Consider the following 15,995-nt stretch of genomic DNA (forward strand, 5'->3'; position numbering starts at 1 on the left):
ATCCAGAGGAAGGTTTCAAACCAAACAGTGACCGAGTATTTGAAGATTCTTGCCCTATGTGTGTCTTCCTCCTAGTTATAAAGGCTGTAACACCCAATATTGTCTACTAATAGCTTTTGGCAAACCCTGCTCCTCAGTGCTGCTGTTGAAAGGATTTGGTGCTCTTTGCATCAACTGGACTGCTTTACTGTTAGGATAAAGAAAGCAGAAGACAGGGAGGTTGGAGGTGTTGCATTCAAGACTTTAGCAACTTGAATCAAAACACAGAGGCTTGGTAACAAGCTCTCCGCTGGCTTGGACTTCTCTGCCATGTAGAAGGGATTTGATTTGGAGTACCAGATGGGCAACTCTTGTTCTTTGAGTTACAGTTGTAAGCCTCAGAGCTTGCCCAGTGTTGGACCTGGTATGAAAAGGGGTTGGCATGTTTGATAACACCTCTAGTTACTAAAAAACGTCGACAGGAACCTGGAAGGGGTTTTCAGTGAACATTACAAGAAGATGATGATGCTTCTTGGTTTGGGACAACTCATTTGCTTATACTTGAATTTGTTTTCTAATTGCCCTCTGTTTCCTTTTCTTCAGAGTTCAAGAGCTATTGTAGGATGTTATGGTACCTTTGTAACATTAAAAGTATTGATGAATTGTACCGAGGCTTGCCTTGGCTTGACTTGTGGAAACATGAGAAACTCTTATGCCTCACTGGTTAATGTAAGGCATATGGCTATGGCTGAGGCACTGTGTGACGGAGTACAGGTCACTGCAGTGGCTACCAGTCGGGAAGGACAGGAGTGAACTGGAGATGAGGCTGAACCTGCTACAGACCATGTCCAGAGGGTGGGAAGTTCCCTGTTTCTGTAACAAAGTGAGGGGATTTCAGGGAAGTAAAATAGCACCTTTGGAAAGGAGGTATGTACACACTTGAGCGTGTGTGCATGTGGACTCACACATGCATGAAGTAAGCAAAGCTCTTCCATGCTGCTCTGTAACATAAACCTGCCAGTGCAGTAATTTATAAATGTTGTTTATATAACATGATTTGGCCTCAGAATAAGATTTCTGAATTAGGACATAGTAGTGCTCCTGGTTTGACTTCCCTCTGCTCCAGTGCTGAGGAAAGATTAGGAGAGGTTTGTGTAACTTTCTGTCTGTTGATGCACCGGCCATTGGTCATTTGGTTAGACTGAACTCTAAATAGTTTAAATAGCTCTCCAATGAGCAGACTTAAAGAGTAATGAGGAACAGTTATGGCTATATATACAATTATTTGTTCTGTTTTAAATTATAAATCCTTTTTAGAATAGGATTCTTCCTTTGTGTTTGTGTAGGGCTCAGTGCAGTGCAGAAGGCTTTGGGTGCCATCCCAGTAGAATGGATTTTGTGCAGCTAGGAGATACCTCAAGGGGTGAAGATGTACAAATACACACTTTCCCCTCTCCTTTATTGTACCATTAATGCAAACCTGGACTGTGAATTTTGGTATATAGGTAGTCCTGGAGTACTACATGTGTTGAAAACTGAATGCTGTCTGCTCACTCCTTACACGTCTGTTCTGATGTGGGATCTGAAACAAAGTGTGTGTTTTCCAGAATGGGGACTTTCTGTACTCAGTGAGATGTTACTGCTGCCTGTTACTGTTGGCCAGGTTTAATTGCTGAATCAGGAGCCTGTGCTCCTTCAAAACTTGGGGGAAAGAGTGTGTGCCTTCAGAAAGGGGAGTTAGATCCTCTGAGGTAGGCAGCAAGTCAACGCCTATCTTGGGTGCTAACAGTGTTGCTCTCTCCCCCAAATATCTAGGGAAACTAGGCTTCTACCACCAGCTCTTCAGCCACAGGTGTGCTTTTCCCAAGGCTGTGGGGGACAGGGAGAACAGGTTCTTTGTCACTGTTCCTCAGGTCTATCCATTAAGCTCCAACGGTGATGGGGCACTCTGCTCCCCTTCCTCTCATGCCTGTGTCCTGGTTGGGACAGAGCAGCTCAGCTCTGTTCTTGCTTCCCAGCCTATTTGGAAGAAAGGAAAGAAAAAAGTGGTATTCATGATGGCTTTTGATTTTTTTCACTCCCTTTCCATTACTGTTGCTAATGCCATGGCCTCTCTGTCTCTGCCTGTTTGTCATTGCTCTTTCATGACACTTGAGCTTCATGTGGAGTGCAGGTTTGTTGCCTGGGGCAGGACCGTTTCCAGCTTCCTGCAGGCTTTCCCCTTTCCAAATCCTTTCCAGAGCACCTGACATGCTCCCAGAAATGCTATAATAAATATATCTATAAATATATGTAATGAAATTACTTGTCTTGTCTGACATAAATAAGAAATAAGGCTCATTTCTTCATGAAAGAAGGTGTCATCTTTTTTAATACATTGCTTTCAAAGGTCTCTCAGGCTTACATGAAATTAGATTAATTTCAACAGATTCACATACACAGGCATGCACCCATTATATCTGCATGCGTGTCTGTACGTAAACACATGTACTGTCTGGGACATTAACAGGAGTTGTCTGATTAAATGTTCTGATTGGATTTTAAAATTGACATTGCAGTGCATGCATGTTTTTTCTCTAAACAGATTGCATCTCTTAAATAGTTCATCAGAGCTTCTTGAAGTGTTTAGATACGCACTCTTTGTCTGGAGGTGCCTTGTTATAAATAATCCCTTCATTTTACAAGCATTTGTTTGGAAATATGTTGAGCAGCCATGCTTGGTTTGATTCCAAATGTCTTCACTTTGGGATTTTAGATTGGCTTATAGTCTGAAGTTTGTATCTCTCCTTTTCATGCAAAGAGCCATATTTGAGCAACTCGTGGAACACAAGGACTATAGTGTAAGATGGCAGGTGTCCTCCGTGAAAACCCATGGCCAAACACAGTGTGTCTTAAAAGGAGCTGCTGGGGGGGAATGTACTATTCAGTTCAGTTAAAACAAACAAACAAAGAAACAAAAGTTATATGCTGCTACTTGATATAAATTGCATAGTGTTAAAAAGTATTTTGATGTAACTGGTGCCTTTTGAGGCACACCTGCTAAGGAGCTATGTCATATTTCCAGCTGTTCTCAGCTCTTGTTTTTTTCTCTCTTGCACTTTCCAAGTTGGTGAAAGTGTTATGGTAGTTGTTCTTTATAAGTACCCTGCTGCTAAGTCTAGAGAGTGTTTTTTTTTTCCTCTTGGAAGAACTTAAATAGCTTTGATTAGTCCTGAACTTAAGGAAAAACACCTGGGGAAAAACAGTACAAAAGTGTCATGATGGCCCTTTTATTTTGAGCATTTTGTAATACTTGTGAAAGAATTTGTATTACCTCTAGCGCTAGTAAAATACAAAAACTAATGTGATAAATTTCAAATGTTGGTTTCATTTGTCTGGTTCATTTGTTTACTTTTTAATCATCCAGAGCTATTTTAAATCTGAAAAGATACTGGAAACATTTTGAACACCTGTCATTTTAATCATCAAAAGATGCTTCTCAATCTCTAGTTACTTTTGTTTTATTTTGCCTCATTCCTTCCATAACTACAGGAAATGTGCCGTGTCCTGTGGCTTGGAGGATTAAGGTAATCGTATTTCAGTGTTGGTTTGTGGTGGTAGTGATATGAGGTTTTTCATCCTGGGACCCAGGAGAATTGATACTTTAGCCCTCCAACATCTTTTTGCCTATTACTCCAAGTTAAATATTTCGGGCTGGACTTAATTACCTTACTTTAATAATAAGTTGTCATACTGCCATAAACACAACCATAGCAGGACCCCATTGTACTGGATGCTGCACAAACACAGAATAGTAAAGATGCCTACATTCTGTAGATGACTGTCTAAATCAAGACTAAAAGTCTTTGAAGGCAAGCAGAATGAGTGATGTCATAGCAGTGAATGTTATGTTAGTTTTGTGGGGTTTTTCCTTCTGATAGGATGTCTACCAGAGCATTGTATCATTTCCAAAATCCTCACTCTATCTTTTGCTCATACTCCCTTTGTTAGTTCTTCAAATATGCCTTGGAAATGTTATATAAAAACTTTCTGGTTAAAGTTGTTTCTTACCTGTAATTCCACATTTCTAATTTACAGTTCAGTTACTTTTTTCATACATTGATGCGATTTAACTTAGTGAATCTTACATTTCATCACCTATCCATATTCTTTTTCTGCCTGCCCCAACTTTATGTACTACAGGGTGTTCCTCCTGCATGCTTTTTCCATTAATAAGTCTGGTAATTAAAAAAAATAAAAAAAAAGAAAGGAAGCACTCTGATAATGTGAAATGGGAATGCACAGTCAGTGCAAAGCAGGGCAGGAGCATCTGACCAAAATAATGGATGACCTTAAAGCCTGCAGTGCTACCAGAACTGAAAAAAAAACTTCAGGAGCACAGAGGGTAGAAATGCTGCGAGCAAGGACTAAAAGCCAGGATTAAAGCCCCAAATTCAAACTTCCTCTGCTGAAATCAACAAAAGGAGGGAATGACTTTACCACAAGGATAACTTTTCCACCACTGTTCACATGCCATCAAGAACTAGTATGTGCAGCGCTTATCAAAACCACGTCCTGGTCTGATCTTTCTTGATACAGAGATGGGCTACTACAGGCGTAAAGAGAATGAAGAGCCTGTTCTACAAGAGAAAACTAAAAGAATGTGGTTTGTTGAGCCCAGGAGACCAAGCTGCAAGCATCCCTTGGGATGAAGGGGGCTCGCTCTCTGTATGTAGCAGCAGAGCTGCTGAAGTTAAAAGTCAATTGAAGCTAAAGGCAGAGGGAATAAACTGACCCCGTGTAATTTAAACTGAAAATACGAGGGAGGTTTGTCACTGCTAAAGCAGTATAGCTTTGGAGGAGCTTTATAACAGGAGCAGCGGCAGCAGAAAACTCTTAACTAGCCATGGAGTAGATCTCTGTTAGTTTCTGAATGGGTTATGTGGTTTATGAATGGACTTAAGTGATTCTGCAGCAAACAAGTGGGCACTCAGTAGGTTTCTGCCCATGCTGATTTCCTCCTGCTTTTTTGATACAGTAAAATCGAAGACCGCTAATGATTCTCAGAATAGCTTCTTAATTATGTGGCTAGAATTTTTTAATCAGGGTTATAGCTGGGCATGGGAATTTGTGGGCAAAATTTAACCCCTGGTGTTAGCAACCTGAAAACAGGCAAAACAGAAGTAGAGTACAAAATTGGATGAAGCATCCAACTAGAGAATAATTAGAGATAGAAAATATTACAAAATAAGGTTCTCTGTTTTGTGGGGCTGCAGCAGTCCTGACAGAGCATATTGTACGCATTGTTTCCTGGTTTTCTTAGGTTTTGCAAGTTGAAAATCATGAATGAAAATTCCGACAGTGGTGGGCTATCGCAGAAAGGTTTGTAATCAATTCTGGATCATCTCTTCTGGCATAAGCTTCAGTTTTTTCCCTTCCGCAGGGAACCTGTATCTGTTTCCTGCATCTGTCGCCCATCCTTCTTTGTGAATGGAAAGCAAGTAATTAATTTTTGTTGTTGTTAGCAATTAATTACCCTTGCCAAATCTTGGAGGACCTATTGTCTCCTTCAGACACAATGTTCTTGGGAAAAAGTCTTGCTTATTGTAACCTCTTGTGCAATCTTCACTTGGATGATAAATACATCTTGGCAACTAGGAGCTTTCTGAATGAAAAATGTTGCTGGACAACCCTGTAGTACAGCAAGAACGCAAGCCTCTGCCAATGCTGGTGGAGTACAGCCAGGCGGGAGGGTAAAACGGGGAAAGCCTTTCCCATTGCCTACAGAGTGATATGAAGTCTGTATATGCACACATCCAAATATCTGTTTACCATCAAACAAGGATTTTCCCTGTTGAGCATCTGAGCTCAAAGGTGGCCTTCCTTCTAGCAAAATCTTGAAATCTCTTGGAAAGCTGCCTTCTACCAGCATGAGACTGGGGAAATAACAGAGAGCATGTTGACCGTGCAGCTGTGTGGTTTGGGTAGCCCACTGTAGGAACTGTCTGGAAAACATCCCCCTCCCCATTTTTCTCTGTGAACCCACAAATTTGGGATCCTGCAGAGTTTTGTCAGTCTGCTTCATAGTTCATGGCTTGACTTTGGTTTTCCATTAGATCTGTCCAGAACCACAGCTGACCACTGAAACCTCATTTTAATATTGCAGCTGTAACATTAATTACAAAATTATTAGAGTTAATTGTAAAAGCACGTTTTCCCCTTGTAGCTTTTCACCTTTGCTTTTTCTGGTTTATGTTTTCACTAACAGCTAGTGAGGTCTGGAAGCAAAAAGGTGCATAAAAGCCCTGCACGGAGAGATGTTTGAATCCTCCAGAGGTAATACACAGAATGCAAAGAATGAGTTGGGGCCGGGACCACTCTGTTCCCTTGTGGTTTATGTGCACGCTGCCAGTGGCTTGTGTTTCTCGTTGCAGCCTGACAGCTGGCTGTGGGGTTAGCAGAACGCAGCCAGCAGCCAGGTTTCTCAACCCGTACTGCGGCTGACAGCGTTTTGCCTGGTGAAGAGGAAACGATCTGAAGCGCAGGGCCTGATGCAGTGTACCTTGCAGTTAATGGAAATCTTTGTTGACCCCAGTGGGAGCTGGATTTGATCCTGTGCCTACTTGGATGTTTTGGTGTTGGATACGGCTCCAAGCAGATTTTTTTTTCATGTCTCATTTCTGGTCTTTTTTCCCCTTCTCTTTCTAAAATATACTTACCTTAGAGTGGCGTAAAATCAAGACAGCTCTATCTGTGTCAGTGTAGCTGTGCACTTTTATCCTTGCCCAGTGTCTGTCCTCTTGTTTCCTCAGCCCTTCAACTGCCTACAGTATCAGTTTGCAAGATTTTGGCATTGATTTCTCTCCTTCTTCTTGAGCTGTTCTGCTGCTTCTCATAAACACCCTCCATCTCTCTTAAGCCTCTGCTGTCTAACAAGTGTAATTACTGACACTGCTTCATCTATCTTCTGCCCTTCTTCCCATCTTTCAAAACAGTCTGTATATCGATTTCCAGCAAATGCAGTCCCTGCCGCTAGCGGGGAGCCAGCTTCGCTTTCAGCAGGCTCCTGGAGGCCAGCCCTTTGCTCCCTCGTCCTGGCCATGCTCCCTCACTCAGCAGAGCTCATTGCTGCATTGCATATAGGAAGGAGGGGACCACCATCCCCCATTAGCCAGCAGCCACCTTGGGCACAGAGCATACCCTCTGTGAGCCTCAGCCATGCGTCAGCTTGTCCCTCATCCCTAATGAAAAGGTGCTGGAGTGGAGCCCTCTTCATTTGGCTGCCAGAGAGGAGACAGCTGTGGGCATGGAGGATGGTGATGGGAAAAACAATGCAGAGGAGGCCAAAGGCCAGATATAGCAGTGCAGGAGCTTCTTGTTGCCCTCCACTCTCGTGGAGTATCGCATGCCCCCAGAGGGATTTGTCTCCTGAGTGGAGAATTATGATTATATGTGATCTGCCTCTGAGAAAAACCTTTTCCTTTTGTATGTGGAATGTTTATTTTTTGTTGGTTGCTCTCCATTTGCTTGGAGATGATGCAAGACTTATGAACCAGCATCAGAAACTGGGGCTATTTGTATACCATGATAGCTATGGGGAAAGGACCAAAGCTATGGGATGGTGTACAGGGGGATCCCAGGTGTTCTTTTGAACCACAAAAAAACTTACTTCATTTTTTCCAGCAGTAACGTAAATGCTAAGCAAACAGGGTATGTAATGAGGAAACCCTTTGGAGGGTGGCAGCTGGCCTAATGAAAGATGAGAGGCGGTGAGCTGAAGCACAGGACTGCAGTGGGGGCTTGCAGGGTAGAGGTTGCCAGTGACACAGCTGCCAGTCTCAAGCTCTTGCTGGCCCTCCTAGGTTGTCGTACAGTCCACAGTGAAATGTATTGGAGTTTTCTCCTCCCATTATGCCCACTAAAGTTTAAATATGAATCCCCTAACATAATCTGCTGAAGGTAGAACACGCAGCTTCAAATAGACCAGTGTCATTTTTACTCTGCTTTTCTGACATAAGCAAAGGTAAAAAAAGAGAACGGTAATGCTGGGGGGGGGAGGGGGAGAGGATTGTTTTCAGAGATGATATTACTATGCTGGTGATAAAAATCCTAACCTGCTTTAGCCCCTTTGAATTGTATATAACCAGCACAGCTAAGAGAGGGAGAAGTGGATTGTATGGACTGTTTTATTAATCATTAAGATAATTGTTTACCAAGCACTTATTCTCTTGGTACTCCATTCCAGACAAAATAATAATTAAAAAAAAAAAAACCCACACAACATCCAAGCCAGCCCAAATGCATGTATGGAGTACATTTGATTTAGGAAAATTTAAGACTTGTGATCTAAGGCTAGATCCAGCTGGTGTAAATGGGCAGAGCGTATTAGCAGCCTTGTGGAACTGGGCTGTAAAGCCCAGAGTCCCTGGATGATGAGAATGCTGAGCACTAGGATACAAATTTGCTAATACTTTAGAAATGCATCCAGAAGAAAAAAGAAAGAAAGAGAGGAAAAAACCGTTGTGGGAAATTCTTTCCTTCATACATAATAGTTTTCTGTTGATTTAAAATTGCCCTTAGTAATGTGTTGGTGCCAGTGAAGTATTTCAGCTATAGGAAATGTGAAACGAACTACTGCCTTTCTATGAATTATGAGTCATAAATTGTATGAAAAATATTCAAACTTGCTATAGCTATTCCCCAAGCAGAGCCTCTGAGTAATGGAGAAAATGCTGCCATTTTGGGGGGAGTAGGAGGGGTCTGAGCTAAGTGAAGCAAAATGCCAAGTGCCAGCGTGTGGCTCTGTGCTGTGTGAATTAGTGTCATCTGAGATGATCCTCCCTTGCTAAGTAAACAATGAGTATGTTACATGTACTTGCAGTGCAGTCGGGCAAAGTTGCTCTTTGTTCCAGATGGTACGGGAAAGGGGGATACATGTTGGGGCTACCTGACTGCTAGCCAGGACGCAGAACTGCCCCGTGGGAGAGTGATGTCCTTGTGCCAACCCAGCTGTCACATCTGCAGTCCGTAAGCCAAGCCAAGAAGGCACAAACTCCATCTGATTCAATGCTCAGTGGGCAGGTTGCAATCACAGAATTCCCCTAAAAATGGCACTAAAGTGGCACGATAATAGGATACTGACATTTGCAGGCAAGTCTTGATGGTGACATTCATTTCATCCAACTTTAGCCATCTAAGGCTAGGACTTCAGTTCAAATTAGTCCTCTAATCTCCTGTCACCAACAGTCAGTTTATCTCCTGTTTTATCTTTTTTTATGAATTGGCTTTTGGAGGCGATTATAGAAAGGTTCTCAGCAACTACTTTTGACTAAGTATCTAACTTTTTGATGGGTGAAGTTCAGTGAGTTGAATTCAACATTAAAGCTCTGGATTTCAGTTTCTCCATCATTTCAGGAAAGACCATGCGGCTTTGTGAAGATTTGTGAATTTTGCTTTGCAACCAGAGGCTAGAGTCATTGTTGAAGGTATTCTATATACCTGAACTGTAAGTGAAAGGATAAACAAACTGCAGGAGAGGAGGATAAAGGATAACAAACTTGCTGGCTGTAAAGCAGGGGACGCTAACCATGGTTGTGATAGAATACTTCAACTAGAGTATTCATATTTGCCCTACTTTTAGTTTTTCAGGTTGTGTGTCTGGCACCCATATTAACTTCTCAGTGATGGATAAGCGCCCAATAAAATACAGCTGAAAAGACTGACAATGTGAAATGCAGTTTGGTGTGCCTAGTCATTTTCCCGATAGTGAATGATGTCCCAGCTGTACTGAAAACAGTAGTCTTTCTACCCCATTGACTCTAGTGGGGCCAGGATTTGCTCAGCAGAAATCAACCCCTGCTTAATTAGCTTCTTGTGGTATCTGTGAAAGCGTAAAGCTTTTACTGTGTTCAGGTATGGCTGAAAGATGTGCTCTCAAATATCAAAAACTGTTTCATTCCATTTCATCCTATGTCAAACTATGCTGCCTTTTCGAGACCTGATTCAAAGTTTAAGGAATGTTAAATTACACATTTCAATTTGATGCTTCTTTAATTGCCAGAGTCTAGGTAGGTTCTGGTTTTTATTATTCTTTTAATTTTTGAATTGTATAAGGCATGCAAATGTTTTCAAAATGTGAGGCTGGCTGGCTTCAGGCAGCTATGATCTGGTGTGAATTATAAAACGTTTCTATAAATGTAAGAACGTTTACGGCTTTCTAGACTGCAGTACAGTGCTTGGGTTTTGTCTTAATGTGATTCAATTCTTGTTTGCTTTATACAGGAGATGGCTGTCCGAGCACTGAAGCAGACGGGTAGCAGAAGTATTGAAGCAGCTCTGGAGTATATCAGTAAGATGAGCTACTTGGATCCTAGGAATGAACAGATAGTACGTGTAATTAAGCAGACCTCACCGGGTAAGCACGAACTTCTTTAAAAATTGTGTTATTTTCTTGCAAAAAGCTTTTTTTAAACTAGAGTAGTTTCTGGGGAGAAGTAGCGGATTGGTAGTATTCAATAGTAATCTTGTAGGAGACAGTGATGTGAACATGGCCCTGCAAGGTGACCTGGGCTGGAAGCTGGACACAACTCACCTGCTTTGCAAGAGCACATTCATCGTCCACCTTCTTAAACACAAAGCTATTTATACTTCAGTGCAAATCACCTCAATCATATCTAGCTTACCGCAAAGTAAAAGCTTGCCTGTAAGTAATTGCTTTTGAGTTGTGAGATAGCTTACTTCCCAGGAATTCATTCATGTTAACATCCTTGTAAGTACACTGCAGAAGTAGCTTGGGCCAAGGTAACAGAAGCTTCTCTCATCCCTGCTAGTCTGCGTCAGTTCTGTTCCATGTAAATTAGCAAATGGGAGGATTTGGGCCCTGCATATGCCTTATCAGCAAACAGCTGACAGAAGGCCTTGCAAGAGTTGTTTCCATTCAGGTATTAGCACTTACAGCACTGCAGAATGCTTTTGATCTGTGATCAGGATACAAGGTAGTCTGGATAGAGTTTTTTACTTTTATATTCTTTCAGTTTCAAAAATTGGCCAAGCAGACAAATAACCATCTTCTGACTGGCTAAACCTGTGTAATCACACAGTGTTAGATGCTGCAGAGGTGTTAGTGGATGAAGGGTTGGGCAGATTCGAGAGCTGTTGTTAGGGGCCTGTTTTGTTGGACAAGGAACTTCTTTTGTGTCAGTGGCAACATTTATACTTTAAAGGTCTTGTCTGTGTTGGACTAATTGAAGCTAACAAATCCATTCAATCAATCCAATTACAGTAGTACGGACTTCTAAGTGTGGTCAGAAGTTGATTTTACTGAGTGCAAGTGATTTCCACGTGACACATTTCTCTTCTTGGCCACCTCACCACCACCTTCCTCCTTGCCTTGTGATCAAATTGAAAATCTGCTTTGGGAAGGGTGTTAAATTTGTTGATAGAGGGGCATTTCCAGAGATGAGAAAAGCTGAGGAAGAGAAGGCCCATTCAGTTTACAAAGAGAAATCCCTGGACAGGAAGGAGGTCTTCAGTAAAGTGACTACTTTCCTTGGGGACCCTGAGGGTAGCCACATATTTGGAAGATGGAAAAGGGAAAGGACCTCATTTTCAAGGTAGTCACTCTCAGGAATGGAGCTTCAAATATGATGAAAAAGGGTGCATGGTTCTGCCCTTTTTGTCAGTCTTAGGCTTCCTGTAATATTATTTAGGGAAATTGGAAATTCTGGAAAACCCTAAGAAAATACTTCCCAGAGTCTTACCCTGCAGGATAAAAGACAAAGTAGTATTGGCCAGTATATTTGGAGAGCTCTGTCCTAATACGTGCACAAATGTGGCCTCAGCTGAGCCTTAAGGAGAATTTAAAATAACTTTGACAGAATTACTGTGCTATATTTTGCTTTTTATTATAAAGGCTTTATTCCTTAAAGTGAAAGAACACACCCAGTCCTAAAGAGCATACATTTCCTCTGAAAGGGTTGCAAAATCTTTCCAGGCTAACATTTTAATTACTCAGTTGTCTTTCATTTGCATTTGTTTTTGCTTTCTTAACATTCCAATGCATGCAGCTGCTTTGAATACTTAACCTTTCAAGCTGAAGATCTGCTTTTACTTTTAGCATACACAGAATGCAAAACTTAAATATCATGCAATTAGTGCTTGCCTGCCTGAGGTGCCACAAAGTCATACTGATTTGTTAGGTATGGTATTGTTTGTGCTAGGATAGCATAGGTCTCCTCTAGTTGATTAGAAAGCACGTAATGCTACTTGGGAACCTTTCATTTGCAGTTTAAAAATTTAAATCTTCTAGTTTTGAATTCCATATATTGGTATATGAAAATAGATTTTCAAATTATTCACTTTTGTCCTGCTTTAACTTCAGTGGTAAAGTTAACAAGGGTTTCAGCATACTGGCAAGACTCAAATAAAACTTAGCAGATATTACTGTGGGACAGAGAGCTGTGTATAAAAACAGATGATCCCATGAGTATAGTTGATTAATCTTCAGAATACAAACTCATCTAAAACCTTCACAGGCAAGAGATAGTCATAACAGTTACCGTGTTGGATAGGAGTGTGTGGAAAAAAAATCATCTGCAACTACCACATTTGGTATTTTCACAAATACAAATATTCCTCTGTCAGACTGGAACAGACTTACTGGTATGCAAATGTAGGAGGTGGACGCTATATCTCTCTTGACATCTGCAAGATTCCTTACACAGTTGATGTGTCCCAAAGGACGACAATTGTTGCTGCTACTTTCCTTCATGGCCTCTGATAAGGAAAAACAAAGTCAGTTTGCCCCAGAGACTCAGCATGAATCCTACTTGACAGAGCTGACAAATGGGTCTGACGGCTGCCTCCCACCTCTAGGCCAGAGTAGCCACTTCTTAGGATGCTTTGGGTTGCCACAGCCTCATCAGTGCATCTCACTGTGTCACAACAGATGAGCTGTCAGGGAGTGCTGTTATAAGTACAACCTCGGTAAGCATGGCCTTCTGGTATCATAGGAAAAAGACCTGCCGATTATAGGTTTCATTTTAAAGGATGCTGGTTATTCGTCCAACTTGATTCCATTTCAAAACAATGCATTGTTTATGAAAGTGTAATTTAGTATGGGGGCAGCCTTTCAGTGTGGACAGTGTGTACATCCTTGTGTGTCTGTGTATAGCAGGGCTTGTGTGTATGGAGGTGAGGAGTCAACAGCTATGCTCAAGTGTGCTGCATCTGGCCCAGGTGGGACATGCTGTAATACAAATAATTGAGAAAGTTTGCAATCCAGTGTCCTCCAAGCCTGTTAGCGCAATACGACTCTTCTTGTAGACGTTGTGAAGTCAAGATTTTAAAAGGAAATTGTTCAGGCGTATATAGGCCAAATCCTGTGTTTTATGAAAGTTTTAATAACCAGAAGGGGAATAGAAAAAAATAGCAACAGCATAGTCTCCCCTTGTCTTTTTAGCACAGCCAGTGCTTTATACACCTGCAATTTGTCCTCAGATCAAAGAGCTGATGAAAAGTGCCATTGGCACTTCCAGTGTAGGAATGCTGCTATCTTGTCTCTGCACATTCTTCAAGCTAAGATTAACATATTGACACCCTGAAAGATTTGCCTTCCAAACAGATGGAAGATGAGTAATATGAGGGGATACTCTGTGTCCAACATGTTGGAAAGAATACAGGACAAACTTTGTGATGGCTTTGTTGCAAATGAACAAGAGGGAGACAAGGATTTTTGAGGAGAACGATGGAACAGAGAGATGTAAACAGATCCCCAGCACGAGCAGTGAACTCACTGTGCCGAAGATGTGGACTGTGTGATGACCTAGTAGCTTATAGTAATGTTGACTTTAAGTTGTTTTGACAGTCCTTCCAGAAGTTTTTTTTTCTCCTGTTGGTGCTGTATTTAACCCCCTGCTTTGTAGCTTCCTCCTATCTGTGAGTAATGACTGGTAATACTGGTCCAACTTTAAAAAACAGGCAGTAGTGTAATCTGATGATTTCATAGTTAAAGAATTTGTGCTTCTGTTTTCATGATTTAGTAGAACTCCCTGATGATTCCTGGCATGAGTGGTGGTGTGGGCCAGTAGCTCGTTATCAGTAGTAATACTTGGCACCTATAACTTTAAATGTTCAGAGTGCTTAATTTAGACTGTGGAAGGTGTTTTTATAACACATATTCCCTACACAGTGTGTGTGCATGTGTGTGTATGTCTGTATGTATAGATGGATGAGTAATGTAAAGTAATTGGTTCACCTGAATTGTTTCCTAACATTCTTCTGTGTTCTTTTTTATAAAGGAAAGGGTATTGTGCCAAATAATGTAACCCGCAGGCCAAGCTTCGAAGGATCAAACGAATCTTTTCCGTCCTACCATCAGATCAGTAATACAGCCTATGAAGGGACAGGCTTTGGAGCAGAAGGTGCAAATGTGCTTACTGAAGTTCCAAGGCCATACATGGACTATTTAATCTCTACTTCACAGTCTACTGCTATGAATGCTCCTGTACAGCGACCCTCTGGAGTAGGCACTCACAGCACACCAACAAGCCATCAGCAGAAAACATACCCTGCAAATATCGAGTCTTCTGTGATTAATTATCCAGTGGCTAATCACAGCAGTCAAGCTTTGCAGCTGCAGGCATCCCATGGCTCCAACAGCCAGCATTACAGTAGGCAGCATATGATGGTGCAGGGGGAACCTATGGGGTATGGTGTCCAGCGGAGTCCATCCTTCCAAAACAAGATGCAGCAGGAGGGAGGCTACACCAGTCTCCCAAATAAAGGGGCAGTTGTTCAGAATAATTCTGGTCATGCATTTCAGCAGGCACCAGCAAGCCTGTATATATCACATTCCCATCACAAACAGACAAGTCCTTCTTCTCATCAAATGCATGTGATATCCAGAGGTCCAGCCTTTGCTAATGAATTTTCAGACAGTCCACCACAAAATCTATTAACTCCATCTAGAAATAGCCTAAACATGGACCTCTATGACATGAATAATCCTCAAGTTCAGCAGTGGCAGGCAGCAACACCGTCACGCCGAGATTCTTTACAAAATCCAGGAATAGAAACATCTCCACGGCAACATGTATCCTTCAGACCCGATGCCACAGTGCCGAGCAGAACAAACTCCTTTAACAACCACCAGCAACAACCACAAGTGACAGTGTCTATAAGACAGGTTCCTTCAGGAAAACCCGATACTTCAATTACGTCTCCAAACACGATCACAGCAGTCACATCTGCTCATATTCTCCAGCCAGTGAAAAGCATGCGAGTGATGAGACCTGAACCTCAGACTGCAGTGGGGCCTTCCCATCCTGGTTGGTTACCTGCGCAAGCACCAGCTGTGGATGGCTTGGAGATCATTGAGCAGCATGTGCCACCTGTTGGAGCAGCTAATGCCTATCAATTAGATGTGGATTACGGTAACCAGGAACTACGGTGTCCACCACCACCGTATCCCAAGCATTTGTTACTTCCTGGTAGCTCTGAGCAGTTTGATATCAACTGCTTATGTATGGGCGTAGAGCAGACCCTCCGTGTAGTCCCCAATTCAACGTGCAATAAGGCTGAGGAGAACAGTGAGCGAAATGACAAAAGCAGCAAGAACACTAAAGCTGAAAAACCAAGCAAGGATAAAAAGCAGATTCAGACATCTCCAGTGCCTGTGCGAAAAAATGGCAAAGATGAGGAAAAGCGAGAGTCCCGAATAAAGAGCTACTCACCTTTTGCCTTCAAGTTCTACATGGAGCAACATGTAGAAAATGTCATAAAGACCTACCAGCAGAAAATCAACAGAAGATTACAATTGGAGCAAGAAATGGCTAAAGTAATTCTCCTTGTTTTGTTATAATAAAAGCTAATGGGGTCAAATTGATTATTACTATTTTTAATCAGTCAAAGAATTTATAAAAGCAGGCTTTGCGGGAAGTAGTAGGTTTCCAACACCTCCCTGTACCAGACTATTTTTACTTAGAAGCCTGGATGCAGGTCTGGGAGGCTATTTGAAAAACCTGAGATGTGAAATAATG

General features: G+C 41.9%; 1 protein-coding gene across 1 annotated transcript in view; it reads left to right on the forward strand.

Annotated features, from left to right (window-relative positions):
• Positions 1-15,995, forward strand: part of LATS2 (large tumor suppressor kinase 2) — a 47,361-nt gene that overhangs the window by 22,665 nt on the left and 8,701 nt on the right. Inside the window, exons 2-3 of the mRNA XM_082498640.1 lie at positions 10,240-10,372; positions 14,256-15,793. Of these exons, the coding sequence (XP_082354766.1) occupies positions 10,240-10,372; positions 14,256-15,793 (1,671 nt within the window). The remainder of the gene's footprint in view (positions 1-10,239; positions 10,373-14,255; positions 15,794-15,995) is intronic.

This window comes from Vanellus vanellus, assembly GCF_965231255.1.
Source record: "Vanellus vanellus genome assembly, chromosome: 1".
NCBI classification, from domain to species: domain Eukaryota; kingdom Metazoa; phylum Chordata; class Aves; order Charadriiformes; family Charadriidae; genus Vanellus; species Vanellus vanellus.